Source organism: Mustela putorius, unplaced genomic scaffold (genome assembly GCF_011764305.1).
Source record: "Mustela putorius furo isolate JIRA1106 unplaced genomic scaffold, ASM1176430v1.1 tig00003859_pilon_pilon_pilon, whole genome shotgun sequence".
NCBI classification, from domain to species: domain Eukaryota; kingdom Metazoa; phylum Chordata; class Mammalia; order Carnivora; family Mustelidae; genus Mustela; species Mustela putorius.
The window spans coordinates 11,323,980-11,344,004 of record NW_025422011.1 but is presented as its reverse complement, the minus strand read 5'-3'; the positions used below and the strand labels follow the sequence as shown (position 1 = coordinate 11,344,004).

The 20,025-nt window shown below is 54.6% G+C and overlaps 1 protein-coding gene across 1 annotated transcript in view; it reads right to left on the bottom strand.

The window, feature by feature from the left end:
* ABTB2 (ankyrin repeat and BTB domain containing 2) overlaps positions 1-20,025 on the bottom strand; it is a 173,156-nt gene that overhangs the window by 18,584 nt on the left and 134,547 nt on the right. The window contains exons 4-5 of the mRNA XM_004755964.3: positions 1,752-1,904; positions 271-436 (exon numbers count right to left, since the gene is read on the bottom strand). Of these exons, the coding sequence (XP_004756021.1) occupies positions 271-436; positions 1,752-1,904 (319 nt within the window). The remainder of the gene's footprint in view (positions 1-270; positions 437-1,751; positions 1,905-20,025) is intronic.

Below are 20,025 nucleotides of genomic sequence, written 5' to 3'. Positions count from 1 at the left end.
GCCCTGCACCATCCGGGCCAGCATCTGGCCTTCCAGCCGGGGGAAGCAGAAGCTCCTAGACAGGTTTCCCCGGCGGTGCTAGGAAAGTCTTCCAGCTGACGGCCCACCAACCCCGGGGCAGGGTGCCAATTGGGAGGCTGCCCACTTCTCAGGAGCACCGAGCAGAGCAGCTCTCAGATTTGGAACAGAAGGACTGTGCCACCGCCACTCACCACGGTGAGTCCCCTCCTATGTCCCCCGCACCTGGCTAGCAGAGCTCTCTGCACGCACCTGGTCGTCCATAGTGTTCACCCCGTCCGGGCCCAGGGCATCGATGGCCTGGTTGATGAGGTCCGTCCTGCCGCAATTGAGCATGCGGAAGCCCAGGTCCTGGTTGAACTTCTCCGTGGCCGCTCGGGCATCCAGCCTCCGGAAGGAGCTGAAACAGCACTCGGGTCTGCACAGACGGGACCCCGAGATGCGTGATCAGGATTGTGTGTGAATGCCCGGGGCAAGGGCTTCGCCTCTCAAGGAGGTGAAGCTGATGAGGGGCGGGAAGACAGGGAATTACATTTGATCGGCAGCGACTGGCCTTGTCATGCTCAGTGACATGAGGAGCACAGACTTCTGCTCTTCTGCAAGCATGTTAAAGAAGAGCTCTGAGCTTCTTGGAGCTGTCCACTGTCAGGAAACGAAGTCCCCTCAGAAAGAACCCACCAGGGACTCTGCCTGACCCAGAAGCAGCTCCAGCCTGGGCCACAGTGCTCGCCTGTATGCCTTTTGCAGGGCGAAGGCTGCCCTCGGAGTATAGGATGCCCACAGTAGGTTCCAGTCCTTGGCTTACATCTTCTCCTCAAGGCTTCCCGAGGAGACCCAGAATTACCAAACAGATGTTGGAGAAAGGCCCAGAACCCCATGACCATCCCACTACCATCCAGCCATCCTACCAACGAGAGTCACAGATTAAAAACTGTTTCTACGAGATGGCATGGAGGGACTTCAATGGGGGGCTTCAGCCTGGAGCCTTAGCTGGGCCAAAGTGTGGAAAGTTTATGTCCCAGAATAACATTTGGGAATTTTCCATGGAGAGTGAGGAGGCTATAACTGGGGTCGGGGCAAAGGCTAAGAAAGAAAGAAAGAAAGAAAGAAGCATGTCTCTCATACGACAAGGATAACCAGCAGAACATTCTCCAGACTAACTTTTGGAGACCAGTCCAATATAAGACAGTCATGCTGGGAAGAAAGTTAAGAGTCTAGGCTTGGGGCCATGTAGACCTGGCTTCAAATTCAGACAATTTTCTAGCTGAGTATCTGTGTGTGAATTATTATTCCTCCCTGATCCTTGGTTTCTCCATTTGTAACACGTGCATTACAGCCCCGCTTTCTGTAAATTTGTCATAAGGACCAAGATGACACATGTACAAAGGAAGGGCTCAGCCCAGTGCCTACACCAAGGAGGAGCTCAGAAAAAGTAGTGTCAGAGATAGGAACAGAGGAGAGGACCCGCCTTTGCTGATTACTCCCTAAATATCCCACAGAGCCAGACGTGCGGGCTCTCCTGCCCATATCCAAATGCGTGTCTGCTCTGTCACCCACGGCTGCAGAAGATGCACCCAGAAAGCAGCCAAGGTCTGGAATGATCAGTCTAAGAGGCATGGCACCCACAGAGCAAGCCTTGGGAGGGTTCCCTCCCCAACTCCAGACAGGGGACTATGCAGAGGGCTGGGTGTGGAGCCCGGGCCCTCCAGCCTCACTCCTCCCCCGTTCCGTACTTGAGTTGCCGGGGCTCACAGTCCAGTCCGGGCAGCAGCAGTCGGGCGGCCTGCCGGATGTCACCACTGTCCACGGTGAGGCTGCGGCGGTGCTCTGCGTAGGTGATGGCCACACGCATCCACTCCATCAGGGGCGGCAGCAGCATGAAGGGCCTGTGAAGCAGGAGAGAGAGAGAGAGGGTCAGGCAGGTAGGGGGCGCCCTCCAGCACGCATGCTCTGAGCATAGCTACAGCGGCTGCTCACCCCTAAGCTTCAGGCAGTGAGGTGTGGGGGGCTTGCTCCTTGCCCACAGAGAGACCCCAATTTGTCCCCTTCCATAGACACTGTCATGGGTCAGGAGAAATTCCCATCATGGGCCACGAGCAGAACCTAAGGGCCTTAGGTGACCCATGAAAGGAATGGCTTGCCAGCCTGTCAAATGGGGGACTCCTGAATTCAGACAGGGGTCTCCCTCTGCAGGGGAGACTGCCTCCTGGGTAGTGGGGGGTGTGCAGAGGGAAGAGACTCACAGACGCTGGCTCCCACCCCAGCTTTGCTCCAAGCAGCTGTGCCCCATCACCACAGACCAACACAGCCTGAGCCTGCTCTCGGCATCTGTGAGATGGGCTGTCGTGAAGCTGTGTGTCCTGACGTATGGGGCATAGTTAACAGTCACCCCCCCCCCCTTCCTCAGCCTGCACCTGGGCTGAGGTGGGCCTTACGTCCCTTCCTGTGCCTCAGCATGCCACTCCCTGTCCCAGGAGAGCATAACACTAAAAACTCAGGGCCACAGTGACATGGGTGGGGGAGGTGGAAGCAGGGAGAGATTTCTGCTGGGGAAGGCCTCTGAGTTGCCAACTCTAGGGAGCACCACTCACAAGGTTGTCCATGTGTCACTAGGGGGCGCCATTCACATGGCCTGTGACTAGTGCCCCCTAGCACTGAGCAATACAGCGGGCACAGCTGCTCAGGGCTAGCCCTCTCCCTGCCCAGCCCTCCCGTCCCCATCCTGCCGGATCTGGATTATTGCTGGGGAGGCAGGGTCCGCTCCCTGTCCAGAGGGGCTTTCTTCCTGTCCTCTATCCGTTCTGGCCAAGTCTCCCATGGCGAAGACCATCTTGGGAGACCACCTCACAGTCCAACCCATCTCAGGGCTGTGGGCGGCCCTGACAGCCAAATGACTCAATGGACAACCAGCCTGCTCTGCCCAGAACTTTCCTTGCCTGGTCACAAGGATGAGGCAGCCCTGGCACCCTGCCCCTTGTGGCTGTTCTCTTCAAGGACAGCCCGAGTCTGCCTCCAATTCCTGTGTGTGCTCCCCGCCCTCCTGATGCCTGCCACTCCTCCACACCCCACTCCCTGGGACGCCCTGGGCTCCGGGAGCACTAGGTGTCTGCTGTCACCCGCCATCTTGCCCCTAGACTCACAGAGAGGTGCTGTGACCAGGAAAAGGATCTCTATTCTCTTTCTTCAGCCACTAAGTCAGTCAACAGGAATCCACAAGAGACCCTCAGACCACTGGTCTCAGATTTCCAAACACTCAGGAAATTGTCAGAACTTTTAAGGGCTTTTCTCCTTGAGGGAAAAGATGCTTTTTATTTATTTTTAAGCAAAATAAGCAGATGTGATCTTGAAGGTGGTTCATTTGGAAGTTATTTTGATGTTCTGGGCCCATCGTTTCAGAAAACCTATCCGGGTCTGCGTGTACCACTTGGAGTGATGAATAGTCACGAGTGGGGGAAACCCAGCTGCTCTTGGCCTTCAAGAGACCTGAGGTCTAGTGCCCTGGACCTCACCCGACCCATCTCCAGTTCTGGATCCTTCAGCAGGACATACCAGACCACCACACACCCGTGGTTCTCAAGCTTCCCCTGCCCTTCATACCTCCTGTAGAGAATGAACCTACTCTCATCTCTGCCCATCCAGATCCTGTTTATTCTTCAAGGCTCAGTTCCAATACTTTCTCTTTCCAGAAGCCCTCCTGATCCTCTCTCCCTGAAGAAAATAATCTCTTTCCGTTTCAAGATCCCTTTGAACTTGCTCTTCCTGCAATAAACGTGTCTCATCTTCCTGAATAGACCCACTGTGCCTCAGGACAAGGACGATGGCCTGCTCATGTCTGTGTACTCCCAAGTATGCCCGGCACAGGGACTAAACAGAATAGGCCCCCAATAAACATTGGCCCAATGACTAAAAGTAAGGCTGAGCGTCAGGAACTTGTTATGGTGTATCTAAGCTTTCACCTCTGGACCAGCTCCTGGTTCTGCCCAGAAAAGAATGGCATATAATTTCCAAGGGCATAGTGCTGACTTGCTAAAGTGGGGAAGCCAGGAATCCATGGGGGGAGCGTATAGAATATAGGAAGTTCACGAGCCATTTGTGAATTCCTCCTGTTTATAGAACTTTGATTATAAATACCCATTTGAATTCTCCCCAAATAGTCTTGGATTTTCCAATTCTGACATTGCAATGCTAGAAGGCAAGCTCAGACACATATTTCTATATATATATCAGTCCTTCTGATCCAAGGGGAAGGCTTTATCTAAACCACCAGCATTGGGACTGAAGTGTAAATGAAAAGCTAGTTCATGGATTTGCCAGCCACTCTTCCCTGTTGTGGCCGACAGCCAAGACCAAGTGCCAAGTATGGACACTGAAGCTCTAAGCAGCATATCCCAGCTGCACTCGGGGAAATCCAAGAGGGAACTTGGGGAATCACCAAGTCTAATCAGATGCTGTCGTGATTCATCACGCTCTGGGCCTCTGAGAGTTCAGTACATGAAAAAATACGGCGTTGGTAACCTTGGTGGGCAAGTACTGGGGATTGGCTCGTTCAGCTTCCATTATCCCATCTTTGTTGGAGACATAAACCATTGAAAACTACATTTCCCAGACTCCTTTGAAGCTGGGGTTCTGGAGGCAAATCAGGTTTCGCCATTAAGATCCAGCTGCATGAGGCCTGGTGAACAGGTGTGAGGCCGAGCCCATGTTTGTGCCCCCTTTGCCAGTTTCATGAGACATGAGGTCTAGTTCTTCTTTTCTTACAGACCCTTCCAGTGTCCATTTTCCACCTGGCTGAGTGCTTCAGAGGCTGTGTGCTTCAGAAAGCAAAGACAAAGACTTCTTTCGGCTTTAGTCCGGAATTGCATTTTTAGGGGCTATCTCAGAGGGAGCGGCCCTGGCGGGAGGAGTCTTGTAGCCTCCTGGGAGGCTGGGCCTTGAACCTGCTCCTTGAGCTCTTCCAATAATTCTGTTGGCATCTGACTCCCTGCATTAAATCGCTTCTTGCTTAAAAGACCTAGAGTGGCTTCTGTTTCCTGAATTGAACGCTAACTAGATATTCTCAACATACAGAAATCCTCCAGGGTTAAAAGGGTCCCTCTGCCTCTGGGGTAGTGGCTGGTGTCCTCCTGTCAGGGCCAGCCCCCACACTGACGTCTGAAGACCTTTCCCCCTGGCCTACCCAGTCCCCTGTGGTCCATGGGAAGATAAAATGACAAGCAATTCATAGACTTTCTCAGTAACATCCTTCCCTTGGCCTGTGGGTTCCAGGCTACTACTTCCTTTCTGGTAATTTCATCTTGCCCACTGGACATGCTGAGAAGCTGGCCTGTATTCCTGGACATTCTGGAAAATCCCCATAAAAACTCCCATCTGGACCGGCTGTGGCTACATCCTACCCTCAGGGTGAGAGGGCCCCAGAGGGGCAAGGCTGGGAATATTGGCATCTGCATTGTCCCCAGGGTAGCCTGCTTTGTTCCCCTCCCAACGAAAAAGTAGGTTTCTCTCTTCTTGCCATTTCTCTAGGCTGAGGTTGGCCACAAGCCTTTTGCTTCCAGGGCAGGTGTCCGCTGTGCCAGAGGGGGAGGAGGCATAGCTGAAGGTACCCCCTTTGGTTGGCCCCTCTGTTGCCAAGACACCCCTTGCTGGGTCCAATATCTCTGAATAGAGGTTCTGGAGTGTTCTGGTCTCAGGATCCCCTTCATACTCTTACAAATTATTGAGGCTGCCAAAGAGATTTTGTTTAAGTGTGTTATTTTATGGCTATTATTGAATCAGAATCCAGACAGAAAATGTTAGGGGTGCCTGGGTGGCTCAGTCGGTTAACCGTGTGCCTTCAGCTCAGGTCATGGTCCCTGGGTCCTGGACAGAGACCTGAGTTGGGCTCAATCCTGCTCATCGGGGAGCCTCCTTCTTCTGCTTCTGCCACTTCCCTGGGTGCTCTCTCAAATAAATAAAATCTTAAAAAAAAAAAACAACAAAACAAAAACCAAAATATTCGAACGTAAACGCGCCAGTTCGCATCTCCCAACAATATCCCAGTATCAGCTTTCGTTGATATCGTCATCACTTGTAACAGAGCCTCTGGAGAAGCTCCCCGGGACACATGTGAGAAGAGGAGAGGAAGAAGGTAAATAGCTCTTTATTCTTATGAAAATAATTTTGACGCTGTAGATTCCTGAAAGTCTTCAGGACCCTAAGGGTCCCCAGAACACACTTTGAGAATCACCACCTCAAGACAAGGCTATACTTGGGCAGAGCGTGTGGCTCGGGTTCTGCCTCTGGCGGCACACGGCCCGGCCAGTTCTAGAATACTCTATGACTTGCATGCGCCTTCTCAGTCCAGCAAACTGAGGCTCCTACCCCACTTCCCCGTAGCACCCTCACTGCAAGGAAGCCCAGGTTCCTGAAAGCTGGCGAAAGGGCGCTACAACTTGGGACAGATCATTAAACTCTTTGGGCCTGTTTTTCTCTTAAAGAGGCAACTTCTAGGTATTTCCATGGCGAGAACCTCTTTTGCTGGTATTCCGTTGACTCCAGTGACAATGGCCGTCTGTGTACTCCGTGGTGATCTAGGCTGTGGGCTCAGGTGGGAGCCTTCTGGGTTGGGATCCAGCATCACTAGCAATAAATTCAACTGTGATCGTGTGCCTCCTCAGCCTCAGTCGTCCCATCAGCCAAATCAGTATAAATAACAGGACGACCTCACGAGAAGTATGTATGGAAGAGCTTAGCCCAGCATTTGGCACATGGCAAGTTCTCAATAAAAGTGAACTATTATTACTATGTTAGTGTCTGTTGATAGAGAAAACACATAGCAGCAAAATAGGCTACAGGAATCTGATCCTATCAAATGCCTCAACTCTAGCTCTTCAAGTGGGGTCGACTCCCCGCTCCTGGGTCCTCTAGCAAGTATAAACACGTAAAGATTGCAAAAGCCTGCCAGCGAACTGCCCATCACCCACTCCATCTCAAGTCATAAGACAGACAAAACAGATGCAACCACTGTGAGGGGTGGGATCTGGAAGCCGTTTCTGGCAGTGCAGCCTCCCGGCCTTGGCAGTCTAGGATCGCACTAGGGGAAGGGACACAGCAAGGTACAGACTCACCGACACATGACGTGGGGCAGGGGCAGGGTGGGTGGGCACGGAATGCTGGTTAGGAACCTACGCCCCTGCCTGCCCCAATGCTGCTGAAACCATCACCCTCATGCACACCAGCACATCAGGTGGAGCCGCCTCTGTGACAAACCACGCCACTTAAAAAGGCCACCGACCGGCCGCACGTGTCTGTGTGCGAAAGACAGCGGCCACCACCACGAGGGACAGTCCGGGAGATGAGGCTTCCACGTGAAGAAGTGGGCATGGCCTGACTCTTTGCTAGGGGAGGGAATGGCAACCTCCTGGGGCCAAGTGCTTCGCCCAAGGTCACAGAGCCAGTTCAGCAGCACCACAGAGACCAGCCCCACGTGCCACATGACTCAGTTTCTCCTTGTGTCTCTAAGTTAATCATATACTTGAACCTGAGCTTATTAAGCCAAGGGTCTCCTAAGGCCCTTTGACAGGACAGGCCTGCAAAAACCACTTTTTCCCCCTTAAAAAAAAAAAAAAATGAACGAGAATAAGCTTCTTAAGGCCTTGGTTTTTAAGAGGTCCCTGCAGCCTGGGGGGGGGGAAAAAAACCCGGCCCCACTCAGCAAGCATATGATTTATTGGGATTACAGCCCTATAAGCAGTGTCTTAACAACATGGAACAGGAAACGACTTTAATTTCCAGCTCAAAGCAGGCTCTGTTCTTCTCGAGGTGGGCAGCGGCCTCAGGGAGAGAGGCAGCTTGGCAGAGGGGCACAGGCTTGTAACTGGAGGCTGTGTGCCCTAAGCCTGAGGCACGGGAAGGCCTGTGCCCCAAGCCTGAGGCATGGGAAGGCCTGTGCCCCTGTCTTCCCCCCCGCAGGCCTGTCCCCTCTGTGCCTACCCACGAGGAGCCGGGTGTGAGCTGCAGGCAGGCCCCGGACGTTTCTACCAGCTGGGCAGGGCCTAGAGACCTGGCCTAAGCTCAGCCCTGGGAAAACTGGCCTGTGTTTTCTTCCCCACCAGCCTTGGCAGGGAGCGCAAAGGGCTCTGGGCGTGGGCCTGGCTCTGGGGGCGAGGAGGGTTTGGGGAGTTCTGTGCCTCCTTTGGCTTGCTCCCTAATGAGATTGTCCCATTCCCCGGGAAGCTCAGCCCATCCCACCTGTGAGCATACTTAGTTCAGGAGAGGAACCTCACAGTGGCCAGCCAGACGGTCTCACACCCTCAGCCCTACATTCTCCCCCTGATTCTGCCCCGTCTTCGGATGGAGTCGCTGACAACAACAGGGGTTTTCTGGGGCCATCTTCCTGCTGCATCCCCCTTCTCCTAGCCCCTGCTCCCATGCCGCTCCCCCCATGCTGTCTGGGTAGGAGCCAGAGAGTGGCAACTTCAGGAACTAGCAAAGAGGTCCAGCTTTGCCCAGTCGAATGACGACTCTGCAGGCAAAGACTCCTCTGGGAAGGTCAAGGTCAGCTCTACCATGACGGCTCTGAGGGCTTTCCCATTGGTTGTCCAAGATTTCTGAGAGCCATGTGACCTAAAACACCAAGGTGAACCATCCATGCTGAAAAAACCCCACTGTGTCCCTCTGAAGTCAGATGCGGCTCCCAGCACAAAGGAAGCAATTCTAGTCCAGTTCACATCCTGGACTAATTAATTTTCGAGGATTGCTTGGTAAACCAGAATGGTTTGGCAGGGCTTGGAGTCGGAGCTGGGTAAGTACCTCCTCTGACCCCCAGGCCTGTCTTCTCCAGCAGCCACGGTGCCCCAGCACCTGGAGCTGACCCGTGGCAGGGTCTCCACGTGTGGTCAGAGGACTGCCGTCAGACAGAGCTCAGGGCTTGCTGTGGGGGAAATACTCTTTTCTTATTAAAACTCATCTGTTAGAGATTAGAGACCTAAAAAAAACCTCTGTTTGTCCAGATATATAGCTGGATACAAATTTAGACTATAATCAAGTCATCATTAGCTGTCAGCCATTTCTCTGCCTCTTTCCAGGGACTGCCAGTCAGGATGCCCGGGAGCCTACGAGTGGGCAGTGGAATGGGAGGTCAATCAGGTGACAAAGGTGGCATCCTGGCTTGGCTCCCAAGGCATGGGGGGAATAACAGAGAAACACTAACAACTAAGATTTCTATAGCATGCAAAGCACCGGGCACTGTTTTAAGCCCCTCACACCTATTGACTCACTTAACACTCATAGAAATGTTACGAAACAGCTACTAGAATTATCCCCATTTCACACATGGGGAAACTGAAGGCCAGCGAGGTGGACCACCTTGCCCCAGAACACGCACTTTGGTAGGTGGCAGAGCTGGGATGAGGTCCCGGGCTATAGATACCAGCCCCTGGGCTCCCACACAGAGCATTCCGGTGTCGCTCAGCTTAGGAAATCGGCTGTGGTCGTCCATGTTCTGGACCCTTCCCCGACTCCCTCATCTTAGCGATGGGGAGTTTTAGGCACAAAAGCCATAGCTTTTGTCACCCAAACTGGCCCACTTCCAAGAGGAAAGTGGCGTGCTATTGCCAGTCACACTGGAGAGCAAACTCTCTCAGATAACCCAAAATATCTGGCCACCCTAGCTCCTGGGTGAGCTGCCGCCTGCCACCACCTCCTGCCCAACCTGAAACAGCTCTCCACTCTGCCCCCCAGCCCTGCGTAGCTCACCCTGTCTGTCATCGTCTTCAGTTCACCTGAGTGTTAGCTTAGCTGCTTTCTCTTCTGACTACAATCCCCCCAAAGGCGGCACCTTTTGCTCACTGGTGTTCCCTTAGGTCCGCCAGTGTAGTAGCTCAGTCTCCAAATCTGTAACTGTGTGGCATGTTTCTCCCTCCTGGCAGCAAAGCCCTCCAGCTGCGACCGTGTTTTCAGGGCTCTGCTCTCCTTCCAGAACTCTCTGTGGGGCTCTGTGTGCTATGAACAAGGGCATCAGGCCTAACTCTACAGGCAAATGAGCTTGGAAAATGGGGACCAACTTCATCTTTCATTCTTGGAGGCTTGAGTTGGCTTGGGTATTGGAAAATGGCTGCCTTCAGTGAAGAAAATACTTCCCAGATAAAAAGACAACCGGGGTGCCTGGGTGGCTCAGTCATCAAGCATCTGCCTTCAGCTCAGGTCAAGATCCCAGGTCCAGATATCGAGGCCCACGATGGGCTCCCTGCTCAGCAGGAAGCCTGCTTCTCCCCCTCTCTCTGCCTCCTTTCCCTGCTGTGCTTGCTTTCTCTCTAAAATAAATAAATAAAATCTTAAAAAAAAAAAAAAAAAGACAACCATTTCACAGGAGAGTTTTCGACCCCAGAGCAGTGTCCTGGGGCGGGGCTCCATGGCCAGGGCGCCTTTTGGGGGTTTCAGGGTGGGGGGGTGGGGGGTGGCCTGGGGCCCAGGGAGGACACTGGGGGAGGCTTCTCGGGGAGGGAAGCAGGAGATGTGCTTCTGCATGTGTCAGCGTGTCGCTGTGCCCCGGAGGAGGGGACAGAGCCATCGGTCTTCCCTAACTGGCTCTGCGTCCAGGGTGGTATCTCAGTGGGCGAGCCTGCACACCGGCCACCAGCTCATTGCCCTCTGTGGCCTCGCAGGGAGGTCTCTGCCGGCTTCAGGGAGCCTGGAGCTTTGGGGCCTGGGACTCTGGTGGGCGGTGGCTGCTGCCCAGGCCCCTGGCGGGGAGCGTGTGAAAGCGGGCCTCTCTCCACGATCCTGCAGTGTGGCTGCCTTGGCCGGACCGCCACACCTCACCTGCGAGAGACCCACCTTCTCCACCTCTGCTCTGTGTCTGGGACGGCTGATAAGAGACCACAGACTCTTTCACCGAATGGAAGCCAGACCCCACATGGGCCTCCAACCTGTTCACACCCACAGCTGGGGACCCTGCCACCTGCCATTGGGCCAGCCTTTGGAGGACACTGTGGCTTAGCTCTTCTGCGTCCTTATCCCTCAGACACCCAGGGCACGGAGGGGGAAAGGGCTTTCAGGTAGGGTCTCTGGACGGATTCAGCTGAGTATAATCATACAAAAGTTGCCTCCCCCTCCTCCACAGTCTAAGGCAAAAAAAAAAAGATGACCCATTCACATGGTCAGGTAGAGTTTCTAGAAACTTCTAAGAGGAAGTAGGGAGCTGGTTCTTGAGGCCAGGGGGTTAATTCCCGAGTGGCAACGAGGGGCTCTGACCCACGTAGTAAACAGCGGTGCACCCGAGGACTAAGAAAAGATGGTGCTGGCTCCCAGGACTGACCTTGTTTTCTGCACCCACATCCCAACTGCAACTTGGAAAAAGACGCTGGCACTGGCTTCTGGGCAGTAAACCGCAAGGCTATGATTTGTTGAGGACCTACTATGTGCAGAGCAGGCAGAGGAGACTCTGCTCACATGACTCTATTTCTTTTCTTTTTTTTTTAAGATTTTAAAATTTATTTATTTGACAGATAGATCACAAGTAGGCAGAGAGGCAGGCAGAGAGAGGAAGGGAAGCAGGCTCCCCGTTGAGCAGAGAGCCCAATGCGGGGCTCGATCCCAGGACCCTGGGATCATGACCTGAGGTGAAGGCAGAAGCCTTAACCCACTGAGCCATCCAGGCGCCCCACATGACTCTATTTCTAATATAGCCACCCGGCAGGGGAGGTACAATGATCAGTGTGCATTTTACAAATGTGGAGATGGAGACTGAGGCTTTGAGGGGTTGGGACACAGATCCAAGGTCACATAGCTAGCCACAGGCAATCTGTAAGCTTTAAAAGGTAAAACAAACAAACAAACAAAGATTCTGGGGTCCTTTGCAACACCAAATTACCACACACAAAATGTTCTGAGCCCAGCAGCTGGCTGACCCCGGGAAAAGCAGGCAGGGCAGACAAAAGGCGGGCCCCCATGGCTCACCTAGGCCCCCCAAACTCCAGCTTCTGCACCTGTGGCCTCATCAGCCCTGAAGTCAGCAGGGAACAGGAGGCTGGTTTGGGCCCTGGAGCCTCAGGGATATTCTCTAGACTTCTGAAGACACTGCTCCCCTCCCCAAATGTCCAATACAACAGCAGCCAAGTGGGGGCAAGTGCCAGGTGGCTGTCCTGTCTCAGGTGGTTGGTCCTGTGGGAGGAGGGGCTCTGTAAGAGCTGTGTGGCAGGCACATAGGAGTGGGCCAGAGAGCAGCCCGGCCTTCCAGCAGACATCATCTGCGATGCTCTCCTGTCCCCTCAGTGCCTGGGACACCAGCAGCTCAGCCCTGGAAGCCACATTTAAGAAAACAAAGTCTGTTCCCTGCAGAGCAGGGACTTCCAGCACACCAAGGCTCTCTGGGATCCTGGCAATATTGTAGACAAAGGGGACTGTGGCTGCAGTGTTACAAAAACACTGCCAGTGAAGGAAGCCCCCAGGCCCGGGTGCCCAGCCTTTTTTCTGCAAGGACCTGTGGCCTCAACAATGGGGCAGGAAGTGAGATGCAACAGGCAGCCCCTGGGGGCTAGGATCCTGCCGAGTCTCCATCCCCCATTATCTGGCACTACCACTTCCTTTGTCTGCCCCCAATCCCTGGCTCATTCCTTGTCAGATGCTGGACAGACGCCCACAGTCAGGCTGGCTATCCTGAGCCAGCGAACTCCCGTCTGCCGAGGAAGAGGCCCCAAGTGGCAGAGAGCGGGCCACCTACGTCACACTGCATAGAGGCAGTGTCCCCTAGAGACCCGGCTTTCTGGATCCTGCCTCTTCTCTCCTGGGAGGCGGGAGGGGCACGACAGCCCCGATGATGCTGCTATTGTAATCAGGCCTCCCTGCCTGACCCGGATCTGCCTCTTCCTAGCTGTGACCTTGGCTGGCTCTCTGACCCTCTCCAGGCCTCGGTCTGCTCCTCTGTAAATGGGAACAGTAACAGCCTTCTCTGGGAGCTCTCCTGAAAAATCTATCAGAGGGTGCTACATGTTAAGTGCTTTACAGACTGTGAAGCTTCGACTACATGTTCCTAGCCCGAGTGAGATACATCAGATCATCTCACTCCCCAGCTGAGACCTGGTAACCGCAGCTCATCACGTGGGGGCACTGGACCCAACCAGCAAGCAAGGGGCCAGGGTACCCCAGTAATGCTGGAGAGGGTCTGACGCTAAGCCTGCTTGGTCATTGAACCAATGGGTGGATAAAATCTAGTTTTGATTTTTTTTTAAAGATTTTATTTATTTGACAGAGGGAGAGGGAAAGACCACAAGTAGTCAGAGAGGCAGGCAGAGAGAGTGGGGGAAGCGGGATCCCCGCTGAATAGAGAGCCAGACGTGGGGCTCAATCCCAGGACCCTGAGACTGTGACCTGAGCTGCAGGCAGAGGCTTAACCCACTGAGCCACCCAGGCGCTCTTATAAAGTTATTTTCAATCCTTGGGTGGTAGGTTTTGGTAAATCTAAAGTTTGTACACATCTCTGTGCAAAGCTGTCCTCACTTAGCCTTTGTGACATCTGGTCTACCTCATCTTCTCTCTGAGTCGCCTGGGTCCCTGGATTCTGCCTGGCTGACTTGAAGGAATTAAGGGCAGGGACTGAGGGTGTGCATATGAGAGAGGAAACATGCTTTTTTTAAAAAGATTTATCTAGTTTAGAGAGAGGGGGAGGGTAAGAGGGAGAATGTCCAGCAGATGCCCCACTGGGTGTGGAGCCCGATGCAGGAGGACTCGATCTCATGACCCCGAGATCATGGCCTGAGCCAAACTAAGAGTCGGCTGCCTAACTGAGTGAGCCACCCAGGGACCCTGAGAAAATATGCTTTCTGAGTGATTTTTTAAAATTCCCCATTGTTTCTGGGTTATTTATGCATTCAACGTGGTTTGGTTGTTTAAGCCTTCCCTAAGGTTGACGGAAACAGTAATTACACAGATAACGGGCTAGCGCGTCTGAAGAGCTGACTCTGTGCCTTTAAATGTGTGACCTCCCGTGACTGCCACAAGAGCCTCTGGAAGGAGATCCAGCCGTTTTCCAGTGAAAGCTGAGAAGCGGAGGCCAGAGCAATGAAACAAGCTGCCCCAAGTCACCCGGCTCAGAACCGGCAGAGCAGAGACCCCATGCCACAGTCTTTCTGACACGAGTCCAACCTGCAGGCTCTACATCCTGCTTCGTTAACTGAACAGACTCGTTAATGGCCTACTGTGCGCCAGGGACTGTTGTCTGTGCTGGGCATGCAGTCAGAACAAAGCCCATCCACAGTCTATGGAGCTCACATTCTGGAGGGCGGGGAGCAGGGGGTGGACGAGTAAGCAGACAGATACGCAGCAGCCAGGCGTCCCCAGGCCCGGGAAGGTGCTCTGGAGGAAAGCAGCAGCGGATAAAATGATGGGGAAGGACCAGGCACGGCAGGCTGTAAACAAGCCCCTTCAAGAGGTTACGGGAGGCTCCAGTCTTGGGGACGTGGGGAAACAAGTACTAATTCACCCAATCACTCTCCTGATTTCTTGGACTTCCACTTCGGGTAAGCAGATGGGAATTTAATGCACAGAAAGGGGGAGAGGAAAAGAGAGAAAAGAGCTTGATGTTGCAAATCTTCTTGAAATGGTATTTAAGGGAACCCTAAGTCAGTAGCATCAAGCCCCCACTGCCATCATCTCTATTATTTGATAAGAAAACACTTTCGCAAGCTGCGCAAAAGATTAACGAGCCTGCTTCTTCACACTGAGCGCACAGCCTATCCGTGGTGCTTCCTATTTATGTAAACTGCTCGGCAGAGGGGAGACGTTCCCCCTTCTGCATCTGGAATGGAACAAAGAGGCGCCTCTCCTCGCTTTATACCTCTCCTGTACTGGCAGTATTCCCCCAGGACTTGGGGGGTGCCCCTCGGAGGCAGAATCCAGAAGCAGAGGGGCTCTACTTTACACATGGGTAAACTGAGGCTCAGACAGGAAGCTGGACTTTCTCAGATCCCAGAGCCAGAGGGGCAGCGGGGCAGGAGCTGGACTTGACCCGCAGACGCCTCTGAGGACGTGCCTCTCCCCGGGAGAGCTGCTCCAGCCCCACCTCGATGGAATTGCCTAGATGCGCCGTCACTGAGAACTTAAGAAAGCAAACACCAAATTCTCCACCGAATTCTTGTGATTTTAAAACATAGATCCAGCTGTGTCATGAAATGCACACTTTGAAACAACAAAGTCCTTCTGTGACTTTTGCTGCCCCTTGCCCCTTGGCCTGTCCCCATCTTCCTACAGCTGTCCTTGGACACCCAGTTAAAACCCCGGGGCTGCTCTGCATTCCCTGACCCCGCCAGGCTCCTTGAGGTCCCCCTGAATATACAGTGAGGATGACAGAGGCTTCCGGGGGCCAGGAGCGGCTCTAAGCACTCTCGGTATATTAACTCGAAGCCTGTGATAACCCTGTTGAGAAGAGACCATGGCACAGAAGCTAAGTGACATGCCCGAAGCCCCCCGTTCATCAGCGGCAGAGCTGGGTCCCAACCCAGGCAGGCTGCGCAGCCTGAGGGCCGTCCTACACGGGGTCGGGCAGCGGGCTGCCTCTTCCACTGTCTGCTGGGCTTTGCTCATTCTTTGTCTCCTGTCTTGTGCCAGCCTCCCACGTGACGCTGGAGATTCGGTCACGGAAGGCACCCTTCCAGATTCTCTCATATCCCTTCCCTGCTGATGGACAGGGAGAACCGTGGGTTAATAAGCCAAGTGCCGAAGACGGTGTCTGCCACTTCGTGTGCGCTCTCTGAATGCTGGCTCTCGGCTCCGGGCAGCGTTTGCGAGGAGTCCTGTCACTAGTTGCATTAGTAGCAGGAGTAGTTAGGTTAGTAATACCAGTACTAGCAATAGCAGTAATGTATTAGTAGTGTGACTAACAGAGACCACTTGAGAACAGCATTTTAAGAAATGCCATTCGAGGTCAAGGAAGACAGCTGACTCTGGGTGTCAAACACGTGTCTTCTCAACACGTTTCTGACTGTTACAATAATGAGGAAGGCGGCAGCTGCCATTTAATACATACTTTTTTTAATACGTATTTTTAATGAGCCAGCCACTAAGCTTAGTGTTTCAACAAATTATCTTGTTTACTGCTCGTGGCCATCGTACCTTTGCCATCTCCCCAGCGAGGAAACCGAGGCCCAGCACGATAAGCTGGCCGGCTGTACTGCTGGAAGGCAGCAGAGAGAACACGTCCCAGGGGACCCGAGAGGCTCCTGGAATCTATCGCCTCTTGGGTGGGGTCTGAAACCCCAGGGGTGGACTTTTAGGGGACTAAGGGCACCTGTGGTGGGTGGTGCCTTGGCTGGCTCCATCGCTTCCAAATTCTGCGCACATATTTGCTGGAAACTTCCTTGACTAGCTTGACACATGGAATGGAGCAGCCAAGAGCTGGGCCAGACACATGCCATCTTCCACCAGGATCCTACCGGAACGAGGGTTTCGTCCTTGAAGCAGACCCTAGAGCCTCAGTAGACCTAGCATTCTGGGAACTGTGTCCTCAGATGACTATCAAACCAGCACTTTGGGGCCCCTGGTGCTGTCTTGGGGGGCAGAACCACAGACCAGACTGCTCTAGGCCCGGGCGTTGGCGTACATCTTGGTAGGAAGGCCACTCTTCCTAGCATCAAGGCAAGCAGAGTCGGCAGGGCTGCCCTGTGCCTTCTGCTCCCCTTGCTCTCAGAGGGGTCCGGGTGCTGAGTGCAGAAGGCTGGGCTGAGGGCAAAGAAGAGCCAGCCAATCCCGGGAAGCCCCATGCCAGAGGACAGGGCGAGGACCTACCAGGCCACAACTGAGCCCTCTCCTTATCACAGTCCCGGCTCCTCCGCAGCTTCGTCCCGCCACCCGATTCCTTGTTGTCTACCACGCCGCTCCTGTCTGTCTCCACTAGGGACCACACTCCCCCTTGCCTTGCAGTCTCCGCATGCTGCGCCCTCTGCCCAGCACAAGTGATCACGTTAATGATCATAGTTGCTCCTATCTGGCATTTACTGTGTTCCAGGTACTGTTCTAGAATGTTAGGAATGTGAACTCATTTAGACCTTGCACCTTACAAGGGACTGTGAGGACTGCGTGTTGGTGGTCTGCAGAACCGAGCTTTGGAGGAACCTGCCCGCAAGGGCTCTACAGTCACTAAGCGGGAAGTCCGATCAGAAAGGCATGTGTTTGAAGAGCAGGGCCCTCCTCAGACAGGGCTCTGGCAGGCTGGACATCATGACACCAGATACTTCAGGCTCGGTCTCCCATCAGACTCTGGCTTGGCTCCCATGTTCCTCCTGGCTAAGCATCCTGGGCAGCAGCAGCCCCCAAGCCTTCGGAGTGTGCTTCCCTCCCCCAAGGGGTGCCAGGCAGGGCCGGGGAGAGGGAAGAGGCCAGGCTCCAGCAAACACGCTGGTCCATGGACAAGGGGCCTGCTGTCGTTCCTAGATTCCCAGCGAGTCCTCAAAGGCCTGGCATCCCTGCTGCTGCCACCGTCAGATCACATACACCGGGAAATGCCACCTGCTGAGACCGGGCCCTCCAGCACCCGAGGTTTTGAAGCAGAAAATTGGTTTACCTTCCGTGTTATCTCAGCCCCCTCTGCCCCTCGAACTATCTGTCTCCTTTCCAGCAATCTGCTGGCAAGCTGGCAGACCTCCCGCCACTCCTGTATGTCCGTGCCACCTTCCTTCCTGCTTCCCAGACGCCTCGTCCCCACGAGGATGATGGCCAAGGAGGCATCTCCACCCAGGACGCTCTTGCAGCGAGCTCGTCCCTCTGCCTCCAGGCACGACTAGCAAGGACCGCACTTAGCCAGATGGCTGTCCATTTTCCTCCAGACCTCGGGGGAAGGAGGCTCCCCCATCTCCATGGGCAACCCTGGATCTCTGACAGCAAGTTCTTTCACTTCTCAAGTGTGGGCTCAGGCGATGACATGCCCTGCAGGGCGGCAGCTGTGACCGCTCCTGTGTGTCAGACCCTGCCTCGTGTCTCACCAGCGCTGCGAGGCGGAGCTGCTAGCAGGAGAGGGGCCCCGGAAGGGTGCGGGGAGTCCCCGCAAGGGTGCAGGGAGTCCCCGCCTGTGAGGCTCTGCTGGGTGGCAAGGGACGGGTGCTGGGAACAGACAGGCAGGTAGGGCGCCAGGATGGCCCCGGGAGACCCACTCAGGTGCCTTGAGAGTTTGAGGACCAGGGCTAAGCATCTGGGCACGGCAGAGGGCGAGGGCTGTGAGGTTGGAGAGACCTGGTTCAAATCCCTGCCCGGCCACTTAGCAGCTGGGTGCCCCCTCCAGCCTCGAGCCCTCATTGGTAAAACGGAGGTCATTCCAGCACCTACCCTGCTTATTCGTGGGGCACAAAAGAAACACAAGTAGGCGGAAAGGCCTTTTTGAAGGAAGAGCTGGCTACCTTCTGTGTGTTCTCTCACCTCATCCTCCCCGCTTTCCAGGTGGGGCATCTGGAACGTGGAGGGGCCTGTGTGGGAGGTTGGACCAGAGTCAAGGCCTCACCCCAAAGCCTGGGCTCCAGTGCCCAACTGTCCCTCGCAAAGCCGCCCCCCTACCCACCGCGGCTCCTCCTGTTTCTGCCGCTCCCTCCTCCCAGCACCTCCCCTCCCGCACCCCGAGCAGGAGGCTCCGGGGAGACGGCCCCTCCCGGGAGATACTAAAGCCCGGACTGAGCGGGGCCAAGACAGCACGTGACTCAGCAGGGAGGCCATGAGGAGCTTCACACAGAGGGAGGAACGCCTGTCCCAGCCTTTAGCAGCAGGAAAGGGGTCACAGAGTGCCCCGTGGGAAGGAGGAAGGGCCATTTCCTCCAAGCAGAAATCTCTGAGCAGAGACGTGAATGACACCATCAATGTTACCGTGTGGCCAAACCCAAGCCACCACACTGGGCTCCTCAGCCCCTGTGAGCAAGGCAGTGGAAGACCCCTATATCCCCGCAGACCTTGAAGACCACAGGCCCCGAGCCACCCAATCCCTGAACCAGAGGCCTCTGGGACCCCGTTCGGCCATCATACCGGAAATCAGAGGCTCTGGATTCTGGCTGGGTGGACTTGGTCCCCTCACTCCTCATGTGGGACAGAGGCAGGAACTTCGAGAGTCAATAAAGTGGGGGTACAGGGGATGGAAAGAGACAGACAGCCCTCCCCAGACTCACAAAAGCAAAGCCCTGTCGCCCTAGAGCCAATTCTGGCCATTAGTGTGCACGGAGAGGAGGTTTCCCCAGAGCTCTGGCGAGGATGCCAGCATGGCGGTGCCATGAGGAGATGTGTGGCATTGCCTGCCATGGAACGAGAGCTTGGTGGCCCCAGGAAGGGGCAGCCAGGCTCGCTGGGGCCTGCCCCATCCAACGGAGTCCAAGCATGGCAGGATCCAAGCAGCCAGGAGCCAGGCCACCACACAGCTGTGAGGCTGTCTGCCAGCCTGGGTATTTTTAGGGTGTCCTCCTTTTCGTGCCCAAATCTGAAATGTCTGGATACTTTTTTCCTAATGGTGGTTCCAATTCCCCATGTATCTAATACTCATTTGAATGATTCATGGAAAAATGCCTTAGCTACCAATTCTTTTGTGCCACAGACAGTGTGGATTTTAAATAATGAGATATCTGCGCGTGCGCGCGCACACACACACACACGTATAGTAGCTGAGCTACTACAATTGCGTCCAGACAACAACCCAAGTCATGCAGAAACTCTGCGGCTGTGCGTTAGAGCACTGGGGGTGGGGAGTTCTCCCAGGAGGAAAGCCAGAGGGCAGCCACAGAGACAGCCAAGGGGTTCTGGGCGTCACGGCTGCAGAGGAGCCCCTCCCTGGCCTGCCCCATGGCCCCATGGCCAATGGCCATGGTCACCACCAGAGGGCCAAGAGGCCTAGGCCACAGCAGTGGACCCAAAGAAGGTTTGTCATCTTCTCCCAGCCACCTGTGCTTGGGTGACGAGGGTGTCGTCTAGCCCCCTGGGGACCTCACCAAACAACCAGCGAGTCCTCCCCACCCCTCACATGTTTTCCTTGCCCTTTCTTCTTCCCAGCCCACTCTGGAAACCACAATTTCT